At 39.6% G+C, this 26,129-nt stretch overlaps 1 protein-coding gene across 4 annotated transcripts in view; it reads left to right on the forward strand.

Annotated features, from left to right (window-relative positions):
• Positions 1-26,129, forward strand: part of RSBN1L (round spermatid basic protein 1 like) — a 64,546-nt gene that overhangs the window by 18,773 nt on the left and 19,644 nt on the right. For 2 of the 4 annotated variants that reach the window (XM_063448158.1, XM_063448161.1), the window contains exons 2-5: positions 7,319-7,435; positions 10,529-11,163; positions 22,806-22,943; positions 23,606-23,748. In XM_063448158.1, coding sequence (XP_063304228.1) covers positions 7,319-7,435; positions 10,529-11,163; positions 22,806-22,943; positions 23,606-23,748 — 1,033 coding nt within the window. Of the gene's footprint in view, positions 1-6,255; positions 6,677-7,318; positions 7,436-10,528; positions 11,164-22,805; positions 22,944-23,605; positions 23,749-26,129 lie in introns of those variants that run through there. The other 2 variants (XM_063448160.1, XM_063448159.1) reach the window with 2 other exon arrangements.

Raw genomic sequence — 26,129 nt, forward strand, 5'->3', positions numbered from 1 at the left:
AAAAAGAAAGGAAAGGAAGAAAACTACTCTGGGTCTGCTTATAAGCCTTAGTTTCTCAATCATGTCAGAACTGCTGCTGTTTTTTGGATTTTGAATATCCCCTAGGAATATGGCCACCGCCATCAGCATCAGATGTGTCCTCTTGAGTTCCTTGTGCTTCATCTGCCAGGAGTCGACGTTGGTGCTGTGACTTGTATTGGCTTGTATTTAGTCTTTCCAGATCTCTCCAGTCCTGACCTTGGCTTATCTAGCTAGGTAGAGCAAAGAAAGCACATATTTATCATATGTAGGGATTCTGTACCTTCTAATGCTTAGTAGTCAGGCTATTTTAGAACTGTTTTACTTATATGGAATCGGCCATGTGCTGCTCCCTACCTCCCCATTGCAGCTAGGGTAGCCGGAAGCTCTTGCATAGGAACCTCTATTAGCTCTCTTGAGCTAACCCCTGAATAGCTATAATTAGCTCATACAATGAGTTTCCGGTTCTCTGAAGGCTGCAGTGGAGGCAGCGTACCCAAGCTTATAGACCTGATTAGGCCTAGTAATATCAGCGGTTTGGTCCATAGAAAAATGTTGTAGGTCCTCTTTATAAGTTATGACCGAGAGAATGCTTTCATGCATTTTCAAATGGAATTGTGTACACTTGTAGCTGTAACAGGAATACTGTCATTTAATCCTCCCATGAGTCTCAAGGCTTTCCCAACAAGTTCCACTAGTAATGGATTATAACTCCTATGACCCCTTTTATCCAATAAGTACCTTTAGCTACTACTTTTACCGAGATGGCTTAAAGGGTTATTTTCGAGAGTGGGGTCCTTTCTGATGTAATATGCCCTGTTGGGGGCTGTAGAGAAGGTGCCCCCCCCCCCTTTCTGTCTTCCAGTCTGTGTGCGCGCGTCTGCCAGTGTGTGTGTCTAGGTTACTGACACCCTCCGATCACTTGTGAAAGTGGTGGTGTTTTTTTTTTTTTTTGTTTGTTTTTTAACTCACTTTTTTTCCCACGCCATGCCGGCTGGCTGTGTTTACATTGAAAAGCCTACAGGGACGCATACCAAAAGATGTAATGGTTCTGGGGAATATAGTGTCCCTTTAAGAATTTTATTTTTGTCGCTGAAAATTATTTTCTGGCTCCTAGATTACAAGCAAATTTGTCAAGCCCTGCTCTATTCACTTATGTACTTATAGCTTAATAGTGAACTAAGGTTATTTTGTGGCAGGAAATTAAACTTTTTTAATCAGAGCATTGATGTGTCTCTATGAATGGACACCTTCACAGAGATACCACTCCACCATCTGCTGTTTTTTTGGGCCCTAACATTTAGGAATCACGTTCTCCAGATCAGAGTTGAGATCAGCAATCTAGATTGAGGTGTCACAAATGGGTCATGCGGGCTGGCTTTTTGGAAACAGAGATACCAATATAACTGAATGCCAGGCCATACTACATTAAACTCTTGGACTTTAATTGCTCAACATCAGAACGCACAAAATTAGGAGCTCACTCTGGCCCTTCTGTAGGAGGGGTTTCTAATGCCCTTCCTTTCTCTCAGCATCTATGGTTTATCATGAAGAATGAGTGACAGATGGGGTAATTGATTTTTTGATTGATGTATTTTAATCATTGTTTTACTATCTGGTCCCTGAGGAAGTTCTTGCATAGAACGAAACGCGTAGGACCTGTGGACTGTTTTATGTATTGATATAATTTATTTTGTATATTTGATTTTATTCATCAATTAAACCGTTTTTTTGGGAGCTGTTTGGTGAGGCTGGATCATTGCAACATCCTAGCAACCGGGACACCCTGCGGTCATTATTGAAGGAGGATTTCTATTTTAACCCCCATTTTACATCGTGGGGAGGCACCTCTAACATGCTTTAAACGCTTGGAATTTGTGAGTGTAATGTTATACCTTGCATTATAATTGGTTTCAGACAATATTGCACTACGTTTTTTGTCCTTTATCTTAGGCACTTCAGCGATATCCCAAAATCCCTATCTTCCAATATACAGATGGGGTAATGGTAATCATTAAAAAAATATATTTAGAAGTTTGTACATTTGCTAGCATTTTTACTAGTACAATGTATTGTTTTTATGCTCTTTTAGTAGAGCATAAATCAGTGTAACCCATGACCCATGGTGCTATTTAATTTTTGCTCCTTACAGCAACTGAGTTAATTTCTAACCACTAAATTTCATGCCTCACAAACCTGACTTTAAAATGGTTAGTCTGAGCTGTACAAATAATGATCAGATACTATATAAAATACAGTAACCCCCCCCAAAAATACAATGATGCCATACATTTGTTATGGCTACAAAACAGAGCTAGTAGATTCTATGTGTGCAGAATAAATTGCCCTAGACTACCGCATATTTGTGAATCAGCCGATGTTGCATATATTTTATTGTACTGTTTATATGTGTTTATGTATGTGTATTTGTTTTCCAATCTGATCGTTCATTGATCTACTGTAGAACATATGATCACTTAAATGAAAAATACATTGGCTTACTAAATCATTTAAAATGGTAACCAGCACTAGCCTATTAGATAGCCATGCACTGGACCTAGCTTAGAAGTGCTAATGGAAGTTTCTGAGCAGGCACTGTAAACCGTGTGCTCAAATGGTTATGTGATTGGCGTGCTCATGGTTATGTGACATTAAACAAATTGGCACTAAAAAGTGTCAACCTAAATGAGAAGGTAATAATATTAAACATTCTGTATTGTTTGTGTACTAGTTATTCTTGAAGAGAACGCTTTTAAAGAACAGTAAATATTCTGTTCGATCCCTGGAAGAATGGGAACTTTAGGGAGGAAAATAATCTGGCCAAGTACAAAATAGAGAAGCAGAAAATGAAATGAAAACAATTTATATGAAAAATAGCTGACTAGACTTTTTTCCAGTTTGTCAGTTTTGGCCTAAAATTAGAATTTTACCATGCATTCTCTCAAACCCACACTTTAGGAAATAACCCTGAATTAAATAAACTAAAATGAAATATTTGTTTTCATAATTATCTAACAGATCAATTGTTAACTACCTTCATATATGATTGCTGGTGCCGAATTCCCAAATGCTGCAACAAATAAAGAGCATGTACAAAAAACTGTAGCACCTCTCTGGAAAAGTATCTATAGACGTACACTGACACTTAAATTAATTTTGTAATCCCAATGAAGTGTCCTATCCGAATAAACTGGGTCTTGCAGCAAAACGTTAAAACAGAATTACAACACTATCAATGTTTCATTCATTTCTCAAGATGTAAAATCTATTACAAGCTTACCAATCACAAGTGCAGTGCTGCTGTGTCTAGTGAGTTGAGGAAATGACAAAATTGTGGAACTTGAAGGAGGAAGCTAAACACCTGTTGCTAAGATACAATTCAATATAATGTATATCTGTGTAAATAAATACAAAAATACTCAACGAATCCTAAATAACGATAAGACAAATGGCAACAGTTGAATAAAAACATTTAAGCTAAGAAAACCAATAAAATGCATAATGTACAAGATGCAGGCAAAGTGGAATCTAATCACATAGTTACTGTACAGTATATTATATAGTTGGTTCTAAATCTAAATAGCAGGGAAAACAGAAGGTGAAAGTTGTGTGTGTGTGAGAGAGAATCTGATTAGAAGTAAAAAAAAAAATAAAAGTAAAAATTATATGAATAGATAAAAAGGGGGTGGGGGGTGAAAGGTGTGAAGTAATAGAATAAAAGCAAACGCAAAACAATAGGAATGAAAGGAAGGGGGTGGAAAAGAAGACAAAGAAAAAGGGAATTCCAGCACTGAGCAAAAATCACAAAGTCAGAGTATCAAACAACATATAACAACATAGTAATTGAATTTAATCCTTTGAGTTTGTTTCCAAAGTCTTAATCCTAAATATTTCACATTGGAGAATCATAGATCTCTCAAGAGTTGGTATGTGATCTATGGCAACAAATTTAAAGGTTTGGGAGTCCGATTAAATATATATATATTTTTTATATTCTGTAAATCTTTCTTTCTTTTATAATGGCATATGCGTTGTGGGGTACCGAATAGAAAAAGGCGGTATTGAGGGATAATACACGTTAATGATAACAAGATGGTTTGAGCTACACTCCTAAGAAAGACTGCCATTTTTTTCCTCTAAAACTTGAATAAACATAGCGATACAGGCTTCGTTAAGTGAAACGAAATAAAGTAACATAAAATAAAATAAATGAATGATGATAGTAGGTAGCTGGTCAGGTCAAACAAAATCCTGTCGACATAGTGCTCCCTACATCTGTATTACGCATTAAGTCTAGACTTTGGTTTGCCTGTCGTACCCGGGGTATGTGAAACACAGTCAGCAGCATTTTAGTTTAAAGGATCTATACATCTCATCCTAGACATGCAGCTCTCAGCGACAGGTTAGGAAACATGCTTTCGGTAATGATTACATCTCATAGTAAGTTATGCTAGACTAACAGGGTCAATAAAGCTGCCTGTGCTCTGGGAATGGTCTCATGGCTAATAGTGGACCCATATGTTCTGCCCTTCTATCTAGTACAACATGCCAATGGATTACATTGTGGTTATAGCGTTGGCTGCGATAAAGGTAATTGCTAAAAGGTAGTAAGTAAAGGCATAGCGCGTCATCTGGCACAGGTAAGGCAGAAAGAAAAGAAAAAAAGGTGTGGAGAGAGCGTTAACCAGTACTGTGCGTCCATATATCAGTCCTGCTCAGCCCATGCCGGTGCGCGGCAGGTTGTCTTCAGGAGTTGAGAGGTAGGCGGTGTTGGAGCAGTCATTGCAGGCGAGGACCCCCTCCAGCCCCAGGGCCCACTTTGAGGGTGGCATCATCTAACCACTGGCTCGATGGCTCTGTGAGGTCGAGGCATTCCCATAAAGGGGTGCAGTTGGAGCCGGTTTTCTGTTGCCGCCAGCGGCGGGCATTACTCCTGCAGGGTGGTCGATGCTGTGGAGGCATTTTCCTCCTGGGCGGGCTGCTTGCTTGCGCGGTCGTCTTGGGGGTAGTTGCTGTGCCCGTAGTGGGGCGCTTCTTCCCCGCGTTCCCCGCTCCAGACTTGCGGCCTGGCTGCGTTTGCGGTGTCGCCTGTCTCTGCACACCGTGTGTTCGGTTCAGTCTGTTTGCCGCCGGCTGGGGTAGCTTGTTTGCCACCAATGCTTGAAACCTTTGTTCCAGTTTCTACCAGAATCTGGCAAAAGCTGCGTCTATGCACAGTTGGATGTCGCTGTGATCCCCAATCTCAGGTAAGCGTTTTGGTCCGTGTGGTTTTCTTACCGCCACCATCTTGAGTACGCCATGTGTTTGGCTGCCCTGATGTTGCAGTGTGTAGATTAACATGGTTTGCTCGTGGTTGCTATTCCAGTCGCTGGATTTGGATCGAGATGTCCCCCATCGGTCCAGAGGGAGGGGGGTAGGAGATGACTCTCTCGAGGGATCCTTGTCCAGGCCAGTCAGCCTGGGGAGCGTCCGTCTCCCCGCTGCCCGATCTCCGGTAGGCCTCCGGGTGTTGTGTGTGGTCTCCGAGGGATTACAGGCTTGAGTTTGGTATCGGTTGATACCCCCGGGTGTCCCCGTCATGCTAGGAGCTGTCCAGTGTGCGATTGTGCCGGTTTTTGGGGGGGTTAACCCCCTAAAAATGCAGTGTAGCAGGAGCTGAGGTACAGCACAACCGCTCCGTCCGGATGCTAAGCTCCACCCCTCCCGATTAAATATTTAAAAAAAAAAAGTGTCCATAAGGCGGCACAGGCCTTAGGGCACACTGACTATGGAGGCGCAACAATTGAGTGACCAGCAGGAGGGAAGTGCTTAGCGCTCCAGCCTACCAGTCATTCAGTGTAGTGTGGTCGAGCAGAGCGGGCCACGGTATAGGAGTTTCCGTTTTACACTAAGGGACGCGGAGGGGGAAGGGGGAAAAACACTAAATATTCTTGAAAACATAAAAATATCTGACTTGCATGTATATTTTGTGCATTTACCACTTACTAAAAATAATTTTGCAAAAAAAATAAAATGACACCTGTTCAGTTAAAAGTAGGTTTGTGTAGAAATGGTTTCTTTTTTTCATAACGGTAAATGTACAGAATATCTGCATTGGTAAGCTATTGGCTTGAAAGCTCACAGATTATCAGTATCCCCACTGTATCTGTACAGTGTCAACTGTATTTCTTTGTAACAGTCTAATACATTGCCTCAAACTCCACAAGATGCAAAAATATGGAGAAGGGGGTAAGTAATTTTGAGAGTAGGCTCAGATTACTTCTACTTGCACTAATAATCAAGAGATTGGAGCTGGGATGAGGTCACGTTTTGTTTGTCCGAAACCAATCATTTATGTAACTACGATGTGGAAAACGGTCTCATGGAGCAGCGCTGCCTGCTTTACTCAGCTCAGTGGTCTGGGTGCAATGTCCCTTAACCGTACAGGGGTAATTATTGCAGTTTCTGAGAAACTGCAATAATTACCTCTCAGGGTTAACTCCACCTTTAGTCACTAGAGGTACTTCCGGGTGCTTACACGACTTTTGGTCGTCTAAATGACGCTGGATGTCCTTACGCTATGCATGCGCATTAGGTCTCCCCCGCCGGCTGATGTCGGCAGGAGAGAAGTGTGGACGGAGCCTGACCCAGCACCTAGGGACATCAGCGCTGGGTTCAGGTAAGTGACTAAAGGGCCCTTTCAGCGATGCGGGAAGGGAGGGTAGGGGGTGCGAGGAAGGGAAGCACTGTAGGAACCTATAGTGCCAGGAAAACAGCGTTGTTTTTCTGGCACTGTAGAATTCCTTTAAATAGATCATCAAACTGCCCATGTTTTATGTTTCTGCAGCCACTAAAACATAGGAAGCAAAACCTAGTTAAAATGATTCGGTGTATAATACATGGTGGTATGTATTTTTGAAGGCTTTCAGTTTTTATAACTTCACATTTATGTGTTACTGTTTCCCTATTTTGACCGTTATGTGGCTTCCTCTTGTATGCTTGTCTGAGGGTTTAGATTAATTTCCTGCTTAGTTTGCTGCATGTTGCAGGCACGATTTCTCTTCATGTTTTGTTTCTGCTCACTTTCATTCTTTCTCTTAATTTTTTTTCCCCCAAGTCAATTAAAGTAATATTTTAATGGTGACTATCTCAAATATATACTTTTAGGCAGAGTATTTGGTGAACAGACTGCGTTATTGTCCATCTGATTGGGGTGTTTGTTTTGTGGTTAAACATATGCTAAAAAGATGGCTTCAATTTTATGATCCAGCATACAGCTAAAACTAATGAGACATTATTCCTTTTTTTTTTTTCACTGAAGGAGAAATCAAAGAGAAAATGAAAACTAAAGACAAGGAAAAACAGAGAGAGAAAAAGAAGCATAAAATAAACAATGAAATAAAGAAGGAAAATGGAGACCTCAAATTACTACAGAGAGGTATGTTTTTATAACCTTTTTCCTTCAAACATTTTATTTAAATGAGATACAAAATGACATAATTAACATGTAGATCGCTTACATTGGTGAGATTAAAAAGGCAGAATGAAACCCGAGATGTTTTATGAATAGAAGAAAAGCTGAACGACAAGGATCAAACAAAATCAAACCTTCATCTTGAGATGGACATAGCAAGTGTAGTAATACATCTAGTGTTAATACCTTGATCCAAAATTGAAATCGGTGTACACTCTAAAATGAAAACTGCAACTTCTGCCTTGCTACCCTAAAGGCTGACAAACATCATGGCAGTTGCAGTTCTACAAAATCTTGGGATCTAACATTTGCCTTGCACTGCTGTGAAACTAAAGGGAAACAAATGAACCAGCCATGAGTTTGTGGAAGTATCAGATTGCTTGCTAGGTCAGAAAAATTTGGAGTGCAAGAGGTGAGAATGGGAATAGGGTGGAGTGGAAATGGTGAAGTAGCAGGAGAGCAGAGGTTGAGCTAGAAAGATAATAGCATTTTGAACATTAGACACTTTTTTTTTGCTATGGGAACAACAATGCAATTGCCACATAGTTTGCCAGTATTAAACATTTAGCAGATAAGCCTTTTTAAAAAAAAGAAATTTTAGCTGTAATATTGATGGCTTTTATTGAATTTTTAATTCGGTTTGGATACTGTGGAGCCTGAGTGCAAGGTACTGCTTTACTCTTTTATTTATATATATATATATACACACACACACACACACTCTGCGGGAGCAGCGGGGGTTAACATCCCAGAGTGCGTTTTTTTTTGTTTTTAACACCCAAAAAAAGAAAGTTACATCTTCAGTTAATCTAACGGTAGTAAAATTAAATATAAATATGTAGTATTACAGTTGTGCTCAAAAGTTTGCATACCCTTTAACCCCTTAAGGACCAAACTTCTGGAATAAAAGGGAATCATGACATGTCACACATGTCATGTGTCCTTAAGGGGTTAAGAATTGGTAATATAGGTACAATTTTTTATTTTTTTAAGAAAACATGAGTGAGAAGGAAAAACACATTTCTTTTATTTTTTATGGGATTCATATGCAGCTGTAGGTTAAAACAGAATGGCACAATCATAAAACAAAACATGGCAAAAAAATAAATAAAAATACTATGTATTACTCCCTTTAGCATCAATGACCGCATTCAGTCTTTTGCAATTGTTGTCTACGAGGCCCCTAATTCTTGCATGTTGTATAGCTGCCCATTTGTTTGGGCAAAATGCATCCATTTCATGCAAAGTACTTTGTTGTCTTGCATGAACCGCGGGTTTGAGATCCCCCAAAGTGGCTCGATGATATGAAGGTCAGGAGACTGTGATGGCCACTCCAAAACCTTCACCTTTTTCTGCTGTAACCATTTGAGGTCTAACTTGGCCTAGTGCTTAGGGGTCTTTGTCATGCTGGAAAGTCCCTTCGTGCAGAAGAATGCAAAGTGTCTGACAGTCTTTTTTTGATTTATTTTTTTATATACTATAGGCCTTGTTGACCCCTCTCCAAACATAGCGCTTATACTTGTGACCATTTTGTCTTGTCCCTCTAAATTACAGTGTGCCAGAAGCTGTGATTTATGTCAAGGTGTTGTCGGGCATATTGAACCCAGGCTTATTTGTGGCATTGGCGCGCAGTAAAGGCTTCTTTCTGGCAACTCGACCATGCAGCTCATTTATGTTCAAGCATCAGCTGTATCAAGAGATACCCAAATTTTTCACTTCTTAAGTGATTGAACAGTACTGACTGGCATTTTAGGGCTTTAAATATCTTTTTATATCCTTTTCCATATTTATAAACTTACATTACCTTGGTACGCAGGTCTTTTGACAGTTAGTTTCTGCTCCCCATACCTCCGTATCTAGACTGCTCAGTGCATCCACGTGCGAGCTAATATACTCAGAGTATTTATACACAGACACGAATTGCACTTTGAAAAGCCACAGGTGTCGGAAATGAACCTTTAATTGCTAGTGTGTGTGTGTCTGTCTGTCTCACACAAACATTCAGCGGTATGTAAGGTGTTGATCAGGGCCATTTGGGTGATTTCTGTTATCGTTATGATTTAAAAAGGTGCCAAACAACGATGTGATAATAAATGACTTCACATGATCACTATCTTTCAATAAAATATTTTTTTTTGCATGATCAGTCATGGTTTCAAAATTTCACAATTTCTGCCAGGGTATGCAAACTTTTGAGTACAACTTTATATCTTCAATATACCCTTTTCTACGGAGTTGGTAAATACCTAAAATTATCTTTTTTTGATCTCTGAGTGGCATATTGCAGGTTTCACCTCCCTCCTCTCCCCCCTGAATTTTGATTATTGAATGGAAGCTCTTTAGTTTTGTATTGTTTTGTAATATTACAACTATCCTTTGTAATGTGGTTTTATTGTACTTCAGAGTTTATAGGTACAAGTAGTACATTGCAACTCCTTTGCAAAGTATTAGACTTTATTTTAATGTAAGAGGATATTCTGTGTGGTATTTATTGTACGTCTTTCGAAAATAATGTAGAACTGTGAATGTCAATAGGTTTGTTTAAATGTTTCCTGTTTTGCAGTGCTCACAATTTTAATTTGTATGCTACTAGCAAGGCCTTAACGCCTTAAGGACCAAACTTCTGGAATAAAAGGGAATCCTGACATGTCACACATGTCATGTGTCCTTAAGGGGTTAAAGAACCACTATAGTGCCAGGAAAACAAACTTGTTTCCAATCATAATATAGATATAGACACTTAATTCCAGTAAATGGGAGAATTTTCTGCTTTGCAGATATTTTTGCACTACTGATTTCCAAATGTTTAGAATTCCTTCTGTATTGCCTATTAACCACTTTGCTAAGCATATATACTCAAATTGACACTCTAGAGACCACTAAACATTTATCTCATTGGAGTCTCCTCCTGTTTTTATTGTGTTTAATTATATATGGGGCGTCCCTGGTGCCCATAGCCCTCTATGCTGCAAATTGGCAAATTGTATAAGTTAAAGTTGTTATGGTGCCTAGTGTCCTTTTTTTTGTGAAATATTAATTTAATTTATTTATCTCTAGGTTTAAATGAGAAGCTAAAGCCAAACTCAGACGAATTGCAAATTAAAAAAGTTAAGAAGAAGAAGAAAAAGAAACACAAAGATGGTGAGAAACGAAAGCATCCCAAAATGTACAGCAAATCAATTCAGACCATCTGTTCAGGACTGGTTTCTGACATGAGCAAACTTCAAAACCAGGAAGCCAAAGCAGAATACAATGACAGTTTCAAGGACTTACTTGGGAAGATGGAGGAGAAAAAAGGGACCGCTGAGAACGAGTCTCTTTTTATCTCTCTGAAGGAGCCACGTGTTCAGTACAAGCTTAAGCGATTGGACTCTTTGGAATTCAAGCACCTCATTCACATAGAACACCAGCCGAATGGGGGGGCTTCTTTAATCCATGCTTACAGTAGTGAACTCTGTCAACTGTCTCCTATGGAGATGGAAAGATTTGCTGAGGAATTTGTGAGTTTGGTATTTAGTGAAAATGATAACTGTGCAGCTTATTATGTCATGGGGATTGTACATGGGGCAGCTACATATTTACCGGATTTTCTAGACTATTTTTCATTTAATTTCCCAACTTCTCCAGTCAAAATGGAAATATTGGGCAAGAAAGACATTGAGACAACAACCATTTCCAATTTCCATGCTCAGGTAAGCACGACATTCTTTACCCAATATGCAAGATATTTGTTCGAGGGTGTAGATAAGAGCCAGTATGACAGCAGTTCTACAAGTCTGCTTTAAAGGGACAGTAAAGGCACCATAACATCTTCATATAAATTAAGTTGTTGTGGTGCCAGGATGTTCCCTTGCACAATCTTACCTTCCAGGGTTAAATGATTTTCGAACAGTTTAACCCTGAAGTTTCCTTTTGCGCCAGTCTCTGCTCCCCCCAGGCAGCATCCAGCTTCTGAAATGTCTTATTCTAGAAGTGCGGAGTTCCGTCAGGTAGGGGTGCTGCTGAATGGCTGAGAGCAGTCATCTGATGCTCTCAGCCAATGATTGACTCATATTCACAAAACTGGCTTGGAAAGAAACTTTCCTTTTCCAAGCCAGTTTTGTAAATGGGGAGGCACTGATTGACTTAAAATCTGCTGAGTGCTATGAGCCAATCAACGGCACCACTGCCTGGTGGCACGCCGCACTTCCTGAATCTGAAATTTTAGAAGCCGAATCTGACCAGCACTAAGAGAAATTCAGGGTTTGATGGTTAGGAAAAACAGTTTAACCCCTAAAGGTAAGAATGCACCCGGGGCTTCCTGGCACCATACTAACTTACTTTATATGAAGTTATGTTGCCTGGAGTGTTCCTTTTACTTACCATGTTCGCATTACATTGCAGTATAGATCATGTTAATGTTGAACAATCGAAATGTAAAAACAAACACCATTTGGTTGGTTGTACAGTGCATTGAATGTACAGACTTAAACAGGGCTCGGCAAACGGGAACCATCGATTTTAAGACATTGCAGATTCCTTGTTATCTTTTAGTAGTTTAATTCTACAGCTGTACTAATACTCTTCCGATTGATGCAGGCTGCTATCTTCGTAAGACAAACTACTAAAATCTGTGTAGACCTAGTTTTGCATTGATATGCACATGAATGATACCTGTATATATCTATTTTTATTTATTTATTTTTATTTATATCTGCATATAGACCTACAAGTGCCTGAATTTAAATAATAGTGCATCAGGCTAAATATTAATCAAGGTTATGTAGAGAAGCAAGCTAGGAAACTCCTGAGATTGGCACAAAATGCCTACTTGTAAAGAGTTTTACATTTGATGTCTTTTATAACTAAACTGTTAAAAAAAAAAAAAAAACTATAATATATTAAATAATATAGTAAAAAGATACTCTGAGCAACATTACAACCTGTTGTGGTACCAAGAGGCAAGTGAGGTTCTGTCACAGTCAGGAGTATTTGCATAATTTGCCAAGACCCCTGACGGTGACTGTTCCGTTGGCTGTGGGGTGCATGTGAAGGTTTTCTTCAGCTCCTGGCAGCTGCCAGGAGCTGACATCAGCACTGTACTTTAGCGCATGCATGAGAATACAACAATGAGATTTATGGGGAAGGGGATTGTCAACAGGCCGAGCCATTTTCCTTTTAGCCGTCACTAGTGATGGCTGAGGGCGTAACAAAAGGTTTAGTTGAACTTTAGTCAAGCTTACAAAAAATACTCAAACTTGTATCTACTTTTTTTAGTATATCTATTGACTGGGTTGAGATTTCACTGAAATTCCAAAACTGTCATTGCGATTATTTCATAAAGATTTTGTGTTCGTGCGTGACTCGGTCCCCAATTCCTCCACTACATAGATCTAGCTATATACAGGGCAAGGAACTTTTTGTCCCTTTGTTTTGCATTGTATAGATCAGGCATAAAGAATATTTTTAGCTGCAGGTTGATGTCTCAATCACCCAAAGAAGACCTAGAGTCCACAGTGATATGTTTTTTGTCTATAAACCCCTGTCCAGTAGGGATACTATTGCTTGAACATGACTGCGGTTTACACATTTCCCAGTTTACTGTATATGTGCACCAGGGAGAATAAAGTACTTTGCACAGGTAAGACATTACTGATACATGGCTGGATATTTTGGTATTCATAGAGATGCAGCAATTTGTAAAAAAAAAAAAAATCTTACAGCTGAATGTGAGTAAAGGCTTCTAAGAGGTGAGAGTCCGTGCCGATTCAACAATTTCTGTAGTTTTTACCCCAGACGTCTAATAGGAAGGTATCTTAGAGTAAACACATTTGAGATATAGATAGATATATATATATATTATACATACACACATACAGAAAAAAATTATAAACGCAACACTTGTTTCTGCACCCATTTTTCATGAGCTGAAATCAAAGATCTAAGACTTTTTCTAAATACACACAAGGCCTATTTCTCTCAAATATTGTTCACAAATCTGTCTAAATCTGTGTTAGTGAGCACTTTTCCTTTGCCGGGATAATCCATCCCACAGTTGTGGCATATCAAGATGCTGATAAGACCACATCATTATCACAAAGGTGTGCCTTAGACTAGCCACAAAATGGGCAGTTTTATCACACAGCACAATGCCACAGATGTTGCGAGTTTTGAGGGAGCATGGAATTGTCATGCTGACTGCAGGAATGTCCACCAGAGATGTTGCCCATGAATTGAATGTTAATTTCTCTACTATAAGCAGTCTCGAAAAAAAATGTTTCAGAGAACTTGGCAGTACATCCAACCGGCCTCACAACCGCAGACCACGTGTAACCACACCAGCCCAGGACCTCCACATCCAGCATGTTTACCTCCAAGATCGTCTGAGACCAGCCACCCGGACAGCTGCTGCAGCAATCGGTTTGCATAGCCAAAGAATTTCTGCACAAACTGTCAGAAATGTTTCAGGGAAGCTCATCTGCATGCTCGTCGTCCTCATCAGGGTCTCAACCTGACTGCAGTTTGTTGTAACCGACTTGAGTGGGCAAATGCTCACATTCGATGGCGTCTGGTTCTTTGAAGAGGTGTCACCCATTGAGCATGTTTGGGATGCTCTGGATTGGCTGTTCCAGGTCTTGCCAATATCCAACAACTTCGCACAGCCATTGAAAAGGGGTGTGGACCATCATTCCACAGGCCACAATCAACAATCTGATTAACTCTATGCCAAGGAGATGTGTTGCACTGCATGAGGCAAATGGTGGTCACACAAGATACAGACTGGTTTTCGGACCCCTCCCCGCCCCCCGGACTTCCCCAATACAGTAAAACTGATCATTTTATTGTGGCCAGCCTAAGGCACACCTTTGCAATAATAATCAAGCATCTTGATATGCCAAACCTGTGAGGTGGATGGATTATCTTGGCAAAGGAGAAGTGCTCACTAACACAGATTTAGACAGATTTGTGAACAATATTTGAGAGAAATAGACCTTTGTGTACATAGAAAAAGTCTTAGATCTTTGAGTTCCGCTCATGAAAAATGGGGGCACAAACAAAAGTGTTGCGTTTATAATTATATATATATATATATATATATATATATATATATATATATATATATATATAATTTGTAGTGGTAACTTAGATTTGTATGTGAAGTAGCAGTTGTGATGCATTACATTGCTCTTTGGCTCCTAATTTCTTGGCTAAATTAGCTGTAGCCTGTATTTATAGCTTGAAAAACTGATAGATTGCATTTTACATATGTATAAATGCATACATGCAATATTTCTTTTTTTAATTCTTTCTTTTTGCGTGCATAGTATACAGAAAGCCTTGCAAGTCCACAAAAGCAATTGCAAGTGCACAAGATAACATAGTTGACGTGGCCACAATGAGCACACAGTTTTTATATAAACAGGATTTTTACAGGATAGGTGTGTGCATCTAGATTGTTAAACTGCATGAAAGGTACAACACTATATACACTAACTGGACATAAGGGGGTATAAGGCGTAGCTAATTCAGGGATGAGTATTCATCAGCATGTACGTGTTTGATGAACATGTCTAACTATTGGGCATTATATATGTGGTAGATAGACAGGCTAGACTAAATAGAAAGCAGGCTTAGTTAGCTAGACCAGGTGAGGTTGTACCGTATCAGGGTGAATACAACCTGACAGTTATCCTACATCTCGATAGGAACAGGTAAGTAATATATGTAAACCCCATGGCCCCCTTAACAGGTGTGTGAGTAGTAATGCTCATATATTCTATGTTGTTATGCACATATGGTTAAGCTCAAGATATTAATCTAAGGCATTCCTAGCTAGAATCCTTATTATGAAGGTTGGGGGCACAATAGACCCATTTATACCAATGAGAGTTCGCTTCAGCCGATACCCTCAGACTATCTGGCACCATCTTGCTGTGATCCGGCAGTCCTCCATTGTTGTGGTGTCGTCAGGGGGGTGCTGCAGACGAAATCCTGGAGAGGAAGCAATGTCTGGCCTGAGGGTAAGTCTTCTGGAGTTTAGCGTTGGCAGGTTCTGTGCCACTTTCACCGGCCTGCATCTTCTCCGTCCTCTTTGCCGCGTGTGGGCCCAGGCCTTGTAGTATCTCTGCTCCGGTAAGTATCGGTGCAGTATATTGTTGCATTCTTGCTAGTCGGGCTGCCACAGCTGTGTAGTTAACAGCCGCTTAGAAACTGTGGGGATTGTAGCAGGTAAGGAGGGAAAGGTGTTGTTCTCCCCAATGCAGGCAGATGTATTCACAGTTGCTGCCATTTAAGATGCGACTCGTAGCATAGGTGGTATGGCATTACAGTGTTGCTGCGGTAGGGGCCCCATGGTGTGAGCCGTGATCACCCCCCACCGGCCCAGAGGGAGGGGAACAGGGCCCGGTATCTATGGCTATGATAGTCCAGTGAGTTAGTCGGGCAGTCTAGCGGGGCAGCGGCCGTCCACCCCACTCACCGTCTGAGTAGTCCTCAACCAACAAGGATGGCTTATATTCTTCCTGAGGGACTAAAACAAAAATTGCACGCCTTTCCTAGGGCCCAGTATTCCCTCATGTACAAGACAACAACTTCTGGTCATCAGGTAGGTTCAAGCTTTGCTCTTGTAGGCTTATAGGTATAAAGATTGCTGGAGCTGTTGTTTCATACGACCATTTGGCATGGCAGTCGGGCCGCCCTCATGCAATGTTTTTTAATGTAATTTTCTTGTGCTTTAAATAATCATACTGCTGAGTGCGCCACATGAAAATGGTTTCTTTGTATCTGTTATTGAAAGTATAGATGATTTAAAAAAAAAATACATTTAAAAAACAACCCACAAAAAAAAACAAAAACGCAAACAACTGTCCTGTGAAGTACATACCCTGTGCTAATAGTTTGCCATGCTTTGGTTCCAGATTCAGGAACACAACCATGCATGTGTACATTGCATGCTGAGATACCATCCAGCTGATGTAAGGATAATTCAGGGCACAGGAAAATGGGTGTGACAGTGTAGGCCAATAGCTTGGGGAAGGGGATGTGAGGATAAAAATATACTCCTAATATAGTACACATGGACACTTGTACACAAATACACCTTTGGAGTCACACACAATGACTCTTTACACATACACTGAAAAAAAAACATGTATAAATAATATTCTGCCCCGCAAAGACTTAAGTAGTAGCAAGAGTTGTAATAAAAAAAACTGCTCTTTATAAAAAAAAAAAATTAAAAAAAATTATCAAGACACAACAAAAATGCGGCACATCAGCAGTACAAAAATATCAAAACATGTCACCTAGACATTTTAGGGAGGAGTGGTGGGGCAAAAAAGCTGAACTAAAAAAGATTTAACCACATGCCTAAATGAGGTGGGCACATTTTGCATCTAAACAGATACTTTATCAACACCTAAAAAGTATGTTTACACGTCTATTCGCCTGGACAATATGCACTAGACCTCAACACAAATGAATTTTTCCCTCCCCTTGTCACCTGGCCAAACTTTCTGTGGCTGTTGAATCAGACTTCCCAAAGCCGCTTAATGAGAAGTATTTTCAAGGCAGCTGATCAGAGCAATTGCTGCCTATTGAGTTTAGCTCCACTGATCTAAACAAACTAGGAAGCACTCTCTGACCGCCAGGGGGTGTAACAAAGTTAAGTGCCCCTCTCCATTTAAATCTGCACTTTTTGTAAATGTAACTTTAATTGCATGAAGGAGGCTTCTGCAAATTCTAGAATGCTATTAACAGAGCAGGAGATAAGAAACCTGTTCTAAAAATATTATTGAGAACATGGAAATAGTAATTTCAATCTTTACGTAAAGGGATATATTGTATTTAGAATCAGTCTTGGTCTACTTAAAGAAACACTATTTCCTCAATAAATAAACTGGGTTAATCCCATTTGAAGTTTGTTAAAGACAAAGTCAACATGTTATGGTACACTAAACTGTAATTATGAGGGCAAGTCTTATTGCTTTGTTCTCTTGTCTCTAAACGTTCTCAACATAAAGGGAAACTATGATAACAATGATTTTGAAATGTTGGAAGATGTGTGTATATTCTTCTTTTTGTAAACGCCATAGTTATACTATTTCTATACTAGTTTTATTTTATAGTATAAAACGAGAGAACTGTCCTACTTCCAGTCTGAACTGCTGAATTTACTGAGGATTTTACAGAGGCGAGGCACTGACCTCATGATACTGTAGTGTCCCTTTAAGAACTGTATTTTTGACGTTGAAAAATCTGTTTCCTAACTGGTTTTGCTGGCTCCTAGATTTAAATCAGATTTGTCGAGACCTGTCTAAGGGGGTAGCGGTGGGGGGGTTGTAATACTGCATATGACTAGGGGCTCTACCACCTCCCTGTACACACTGCAAATGACTAGGGGCTCTACCATCTCCCAGTACACCCTGCATATGACTAGGGAATCTACCACCTCCCAGTACACACTGCATATGACTAGGGGCTCTACCATCTCCCAGTACACACTGCATATGACTAGGGGCTCTACCATCTCCCAGTACACACTGCATATGACTAGGGGCTCTATCATCTCTCAGTACACACTGCATATGACTAGGGGCTCTACCATCTCCCAGTACACACTGCATATGACTAGGGACTCTACCACCTCCCAGTACACACTGCATATGACTAGGGGCTCTCTACCACCTCCCAGTACACACTGCATATGACTAGGGGCTCTACCATCTCCCAGTACACACTGCATATGACTAGGGGCTCTATCATCTCTCAGTACACACTGCATATGACATGGGGCTCTACCATCTCCCAGTACACACTGCATATGACTAGGGGCTCTACCACCTCCCAGTACACACTGCATATGACTAGGGGCTCTCTACCACCTCCCAGTACACACTGCATATGACTAGGGGCTCTCTACCACCTCCCAGTACACACTGCATATGACTAGGGGCTCTCTACCACCTCCCAGTACACACTGCATATGACTAGGGGCTCTATCATCTCCCAGTACACACTGCATATGACTAGGGGCTCTATCATCTCTCAGTACACACTGCATATGACTAGGCTCTATCATCTCCCAGTACACACTGCATATGACTAGGGGCTCTATCATCTCCCAGTACACACTGCATATGACTAGGGGCTCTATCATCTCCCAGTACACACTGCATATGACATGGGGCTCTACCATCTCCCAGTACACACTGCATATGACTAGGGGATCTCTACCACCTCCCAGTACACACTGCATATGACTAGGCTCTATCATCTCCCAGTACACACTGCATATGACTAGGGGCTCTACCATCTCCCAGTACACACTGCATATGACTAGGGGCTCTACCATCTCTCAGTACACACTGCATATGACTAGGGGCTCTACCATCTCTCAGTACACACTGCATATGACTAGGGGCTCTACCATCTCTCAGTACACACTGCATATGACTAGGGGCTCTACCATCTCTCAGTACACACTGCATATGACTAGGGGCTTTGTAATTTCTCACATGTCAGTCCACATTACCTTCCCATTTGTTTTTTAGTTTCTAGTATCTGTCTGCTACTATCCACTGACTAAAAAGCATCATATGATGCACTTGCCTCAACTTGTCAACAAAGTTGGCAGTTCCTATGTCTTTCAACTCTCTCAAACTCAACCCGATTCACGCTCCGCATAATGACAGCCGTAGATCATAATAGGGGAGCCTTAAAATGGAGGGCTCCTATATTTGTACTGTGTAAATGTGCAAGTTATTTTCATAACTTACCATTGTGGAGCTGTATGTCTCTCCTCCAATGTTAATTTTGACAGCAATTTTTTTTATATTAGTCAGTCTTTTGACTAAAATGCCCTTAAGTTGAAGTAGTGTTTTAGTCGACTAAATATCACAAGCTTTTAGTTGATTAAAGCTACATAGGTTAAGTCAACTAAATATAATTGGTTTAGATAAAGTGCAATGCATTGTTTTAAGCATTTATCTAGATTTTTCAAACTCCTTATATACTCCTGGAGGAGTAAACCTGTTATTTATGGAATTAAGTTTTTAACATGCAATATAGACACAGATTTAATTATTTTAATATGTCTTTAATATTTTTCTGAAAATTAAATAAAATAAAGTCTAATAAAGAAACAAAAAATATGACCTTGCTTTTTCACAAAAGACCAGTAATTAGATGCATGAATTATAACAAGAGAACCGTTGAATTTTTAATTTTTTTATATTCAGCTTCAGGTAATATGCACGTTGACATTTTACAGCCAGTATAGTTTCTATTTTATTAATAGATTAGAGTTACACTTACGCTTTTCTGCTTCAAAGAGTCAGTGTTAATTTTGACAGCAGATTTTGATTTAGTTTGTCAGTCTTTTGACTAAAATGTCACCAAAAAAAAATTGTACAGTTTTCATAATAATCACTTTATTTTTATTTAGTTATAGTATTACTTTTATCACTGAAAATATGGTTTAGATGAAAACTATAATTTTTTTTTTTTGTCACCAAAATTAACACTGCTCTCCTCTCTGCAGTCTCCAGCAATATGTCCATACCAGCCTCATTTCTACTAGCGCTCTGAATGGCTGCAGACTGCAAAGACATCCCCTGATGACTTCAGAGGGCTAGTCCTAGTCTGAAGCTCCCCCAGAACTCAATCAGGAGAGTGATGAGCCAGCTGCAAGATTGACAGGTTATACAGTAGTGTGGTCCTATCTCAGCAGGATGGGCTTGGATATAAAGCCGTAGTTAATCCAGCTGTAGAGAATAGAGTGAATATTTTAAAGAGCATATTTAAAAAAAAAATAAAAAATAATAGTAATTCTGTCAGATTAACAATGCTGTAGATATATTTATACATCTTTGAAAACCTGTTTCTGGTCTTTTCTTGTGCAGTGGGGGGATTTTCACCAAAATCATTACCAAACTTGTTAGTGGTCAGGTTTCCTCCATTGTTTTGTATGTATGTATAGATGAACAGAATAAAATGTATCGTCATAATGAATTATGTAAACTTTAAACTAGAGCTCAGCAAGGCACGAGATGCAAGTTTCTGTGGTGCTCACAAATTGTTTCCTTTTCCCTCTGATAATATTGTGTAATAAGATACGATGATACAGAATATATATATATATATATATATATATATATATATATATATTTAGATTGTTGCCAACCATTCACATCCTATAATAGGATAATCAATAGACCAATAACCAAACTTCCTCCCTTACCACACAATATTCCCAGAGGGAACACGAAACGCTCTGTAAGCAACACAGAAACTTGCCTCTTGTGCCTTGCGGAGCTCTTGTTTATAGTTCATATAACTCGCTTATTATGACACATTTTCTTTTATATATATATATATATATATAATATTACACACAAAGTGCTAGTTAAAGTAGTCAAGTGTCGACACTCAGTACCTCCACCATAGACTGAATTACAGAACCATAAAGAACCTTCACTAGTTTCCAATAAGAATATTTACATGTAGGGAATGTTTTCTTTATACTTGTCCATGAACTACATAGGCAGTGTGCAGAAACCTTCCAGTTATAATTGCACAGCTCAATATCAAAAGCCAAACTGCTCATGTAATTTCTTCTTTTCCTGTTGCTCTTTGCAGTTTCTTGTTCCTTCTAGGCAATCATTGCACCAGCTTTTAGAGTGAAATTGTATATAATATTCTGTAATTATTGTGTGGTTGCTGGACAAATTTTATGACAGGTGGGTGCTATATCTCATAAGAATTGGTGTGAATAATGGCTGCATTTAGTAGATCCATGTGACCTTTGTTTGACACCTAGAATTAGGCTATATTTGCGAAGCCATGCTATTTAGGAAAGAAAGCAGAATGCTTTTAAAGGGCAGAAAAGCATGGAATGAATTGATAAATTCTGCAGCAGAATAAAAAAGTTAAATCTTGGGGAAACTCCCTTGACTTCCTGTAAGGACAGTGGTTTCTGTCATACTTCATACACACTTAGGGACTTTCTGGATCTGTCCTGGTTGCTCCATATTTGAAAGCAGATTGCCAGGCTCAGTGCATTAGTATCCATCCCCACGGAGTGGTGTTTGGTTTTGTGCAATTTAAAACTGGCTTTGCTCTTGCGATCACCCAGTTTTTACCTTATAGAAAAATTAGGAATACCAGAGACTTCAGACAGCCATGAGATTTTACCAGGTGTACTTTAATTCTTATGGGCTCCGTTCCACTTATTTCTATAAGAAAAATTAGGAAATCCTTCATTGCAGAGACAGGACTTGGACTGCCGTTCACCCGGTGGAGCAGAGCTCAGAAAGTGCATGTTTCATGAGCTAAATAAAAATAATGGCCCCATTTGGCATCATATCATTTATGAGAAGATTTTAAAACATGCGGTTTATTTTAGACCAAGCTCTTTAAACAGGGACTGCTTCAGCGGAAGAAGAGAGGAGAATCTTTATGAGGAATCTTGTAAACCTTCACTGCGGGAGGTTAAAAAAAACAAAACAAAAAACCCCAACTATTTCTTATCCTGAGAATATGTACCACTCATTGATTGGAATTTTCTGATGTATTGAAGATACTTCAAAGTTTTGCACCAAAGTCCCTGGTATGCAAGTTGATTCACAGGCCTCCAGTGCATAGCTGCTGTTGGGAAAAATAGGCAAATATATTTTAATTTACTTTAAGTTCCAGTCACATCTCAATACTGTCCTCTGATGGAAAGGAGATCTTTTTGTGCCAATGAAACTCTATTTGTATTGATCTTTTAGCACTTCCTGACAAATCAGAACTTCACCACTCTTTCACACACAATTTGCCAAATCATTTATTACTACCTGCTATTCCCCAAGAATTGTCAAGAACAGATACTCATTTATTTATCAATGTTACGTGTAATGTTTCTAGTGATTGAGTATATTCCTTCTTTAATAATCACAAAACATTCTGCTCACTACATTCTCCTCTTGTCTAGTACATGGCTAGAAGATCACTATTCTTAGTGTTGGTATCGTATAAAGCTAGGATTCAATTTCCAGCATTATACTTGCAATATGTGTATTCATTAGTTGTTTGCAACACAGATAACCTAAATACTGTTACAACCCCATGGAAAGCAAAACCTCTTCATAAATCCATCTCAAATACTTGATGAGGCACACATCTTTAACGCATTTATCAAAAATGTCTTCTGCCAAAGGTTGTTCTTTCATTAAAAATAATAATAATCTATGACGTGTTTTTAGATTAAAGCTGTGGTTTTCTTCTTCTAAGTAATGTGTTGTTGGTTGTAGAAAATGTAAACGTTATCAAAGTTTATTTGGAGACTTACATTTAGTCTTTGCATTCTTCACAGGTCAAGCGGACATACTCCCATGGTACATACAGAGCAGGGGCAATGAGGCAGATCAGCCTGGTGGGAGCAGTGGATGAGGAAGTTGGGGATTATTTCCCAGAATTCTTGGACATGCTAGAAGAGTCCCCTTTTCTAAAGGTAAGTGTATGAACACTTGCATTTTTACATTTTACAATGTTTAAGCATCCAGACTTAAACTTTAACTGTTTCTCTTACTACAATTTTTTTTGATTTTTTTTTTTTTTTTTTTACACTACGGTTTTTATAGTGTGTTTTATTTTAGGTTAAAGTTTATAGCTGATATAGCTGTTAATTTCTGTGCTGTCTGTGAAATGAGGTAGAATCATACTAAACATACACTGCATTAAGTGGTATGTGTAGATTGTGCAGTAGAGTTTAGGTATGCAGATAGTTATGGGAGTATGGTAGCTATGGCATGAATCACAAGAATTGGAGGTACAAATGGGTAGAGACAAAGAAGTGGAAAGGAATAGAAAAATATAATAGCGATGTTGAGAAATAAATGCTATTTACTCTGTGCAGACCTGATTGTGAATGATAATTGAAATATAATAAAAATTCCCTAATGCCTGTTCCACTGTTGGGTTTTCTTGGACAAATGCTTAATGAGATTATATACAGATTATAATAAACCTAAACAAGTGGTATATTCTCTTCCTCAAGTTCTTATAGAGTAATGATTTACAAGAACTCCACATACCCTATAGTTATGAAAGATTATTAAGACCGTTTGTGTTTAGGTTGAGTTGATATATTATCTTGTTCACTTTAAATTTTAGTGCACATTGCCTTGGGGAACACAATCAAGTCTGCAGCTCAAAACTCGCAAAGACAGTGATGATGGTCCAATCATGTGGGTGCGCCCAGGAGAGCAGATGATTCCTGTGGCTGATATGCCAAAGTCTCCTTTTAAAAGAAAAAGGTGTGTATATAATTTTAACTGTGTATTTTAGATAAGTTGCTAAAATTATATATTTTTTGATTTAGTACAGGACTACTACAAATGTTTAAATATTCAAAATGCTTAAAAAAACAAAAGAAGACACACTAAGCCAGGGCTCGACAAATCCCAGACGCCAGGGTGACTAGGATTTTAGACCTGGCGCCTGGCATTTGTTAGCCCACTCAGCCCCTGAAGTAGTCTGCTGCCCATGAGTGGAGGCGGGCAGGTGGCCGGCTGACTGGCTCATAATGAGCATTGGCGAGCGGTCAGCCAGCCGCCCGGCTAAAGGGAGAGCATTAGCGGCTGGTCGGTGGGCCTGCTGGCCAGCTGATGGAGAGCATGGGTTGTGCACATGGGAAGGAGGCTCCTGGATGATTGAGGCAGACGGGCAGGCGCGCGAGGGAGCTGTAACCTCTGTCCCTCATCCTCCAGTGATGCCAGGAGACGGAATAGGATGTCATTCCGGCCCCGGCATCACTAAACAGCGCTCTATGGAGCAGAGCAGGGAGATGACTGGACCCCAGGGAAAGCCGAACCACTCCAGCTTCAGGTAGGGAAGCTGGGTGGTCACCTTAATGTGTGTTGTTATTGCAGTGACAGTAAGTGTGTTTGTCTCAGTGAGTGAGTGTGTGTGTGTTTAGGTGACCGGCCCCCCTCCAATCACATGGGTAAGGGTTTTTTTTACTCACCTTTCCCCCTACGCTATGCTGGTCTTGTCGCAGCTAGCCCTGCCTCCATGACTGCGATCATCAATCTTTATAATCTCAGCCAATGCAATGCTTTTCCATAAGAAAGCGTTGGAAGGCTATTGCGCATGTGGGACAAAACGCCATGCTGCGCCAATCCGCATTTCCTCATAGAGATGAATTGAATAAATGCATCTCTATGGGGAATGTTCAGTGCCTCCATGCAGAGCATGGAGACACTAAACGTAGGTTGCACTCTAGAGGCCATCTGAGTGACTTTCACTAGAAGCGTTACTAGACAACAATGTAATTACTGCCCTTTTCTCTGAAAAGGCAGGGTTTACATTGAAAAGTGTGGAGGTACAGATTATAGACAGGAGAACAACTACATTAAGCTGTAGTGGTTCTGGTGACTATAGTGTCCCTTTAAGAATTCTATTTTTTACATTGAAACACCTAGATTCGAAGCAAATTTTCAAGCCCTGCTTTAAACAGCATTACCATAAAAACGCTTTCCATATTCACAGGAGGAAGCATATGGTTCCTCCAATGGGTCCAAATGCTTATATGGTGTGCTTGCACTGGGTGGGCTCTTGCTTTTTTAATTTCTCTAACTGTTTATATATAATATATTATATGCGGTAGTTATTGCAATGACAAATCTATAAAATCTCTAATTATTTTCTCATAGAAATGTGTAACATGTCTGCGCATTTGTTTGGGAACCTAGGTTCCTAAACCTTAATCACAAAGTTGAAAATGTGTTTGTGGCTATAGTTCCACACAACTGTAGATTTAAAAGATGATGTGAAATCAGTCATTTGTATATAAAACTGCCGTGCAGGATACTATTTCAAATCACTCATCCTTGGTCCTTGCAGAGAGTACTCCTTTTTGCTGCTCCAGTGGCACTGTATAGCATTAGTTAAAATCTCCTGTTAGGTGTAAGCATAGAAGGAAAACACATTTATAATTTCTGTAAGCAAGGAAAAGACCAACAATTGCAGTGTGAGACATTGAGGGTTAAGGACAGGATAAGTAGTTTTATGTTTGTGTCTGCAAACGCTTTTTTGTTTGTTTTGTTTCCAGAGAACGTTGGAGCAGTTTATAATACCTTCTTTTGCTATGTTCTGGTATGCAAAGAATCACACCAATATCAATAAAATCGATTTTAATACATAGATCCATAGTATCATTAAAGAATATTTACAAAAGATCAGGACAAATACATCACCAATTTATATACATCGAGGTCCACACTTTAGGCTGGGAATCTCCCGTCAGCCATGGCCAGGAGTAAGCTAATAGGGAAATTTCCTGCACAGCACTTCTGCTCACAGGATGAAGCATCTGACAAAATGTAAAAAACCCCCAGCTATTAAAATCATACAAAAAGGGGTCTTACCCAACTAGTTTATGCAAATGATGTGCACATTTCATACATGTGAGAGTGCAGCTAATCAAAAATACAAGACATCAATAAATCTTTGAGTGCTGTCCCAAGTTTACTGCTTTTGAGCAATTAGGTGAAATGTGTGGCTTTCTCTGCACTAAATGGCCTGCTCCTCGGTTTTCACATAAGCTTCACTTCCACATTGCTCTCCCAAGATTGGACAGCTTTGGTTGGATATTGTGGAAGTTCGTTTTCCCTTTTACATAAGCGGCAGCAGAGTG

This window comes from Pelobates fuscus, chromosome 3 (genome assembly GCF_036172605.1).
Source record: "Pelobates fuscus isolate aPelFus1 chromosome 3, aPelFus1.pri, whole genome shotgun sequence".
NCBI classification, from domain to species: domain Eukaryota; kingdom Metazoa; phylum Chordata; class Amphibia; order Anura; family Pelobatidae; genus Pelobates; species Pelobates fuscus.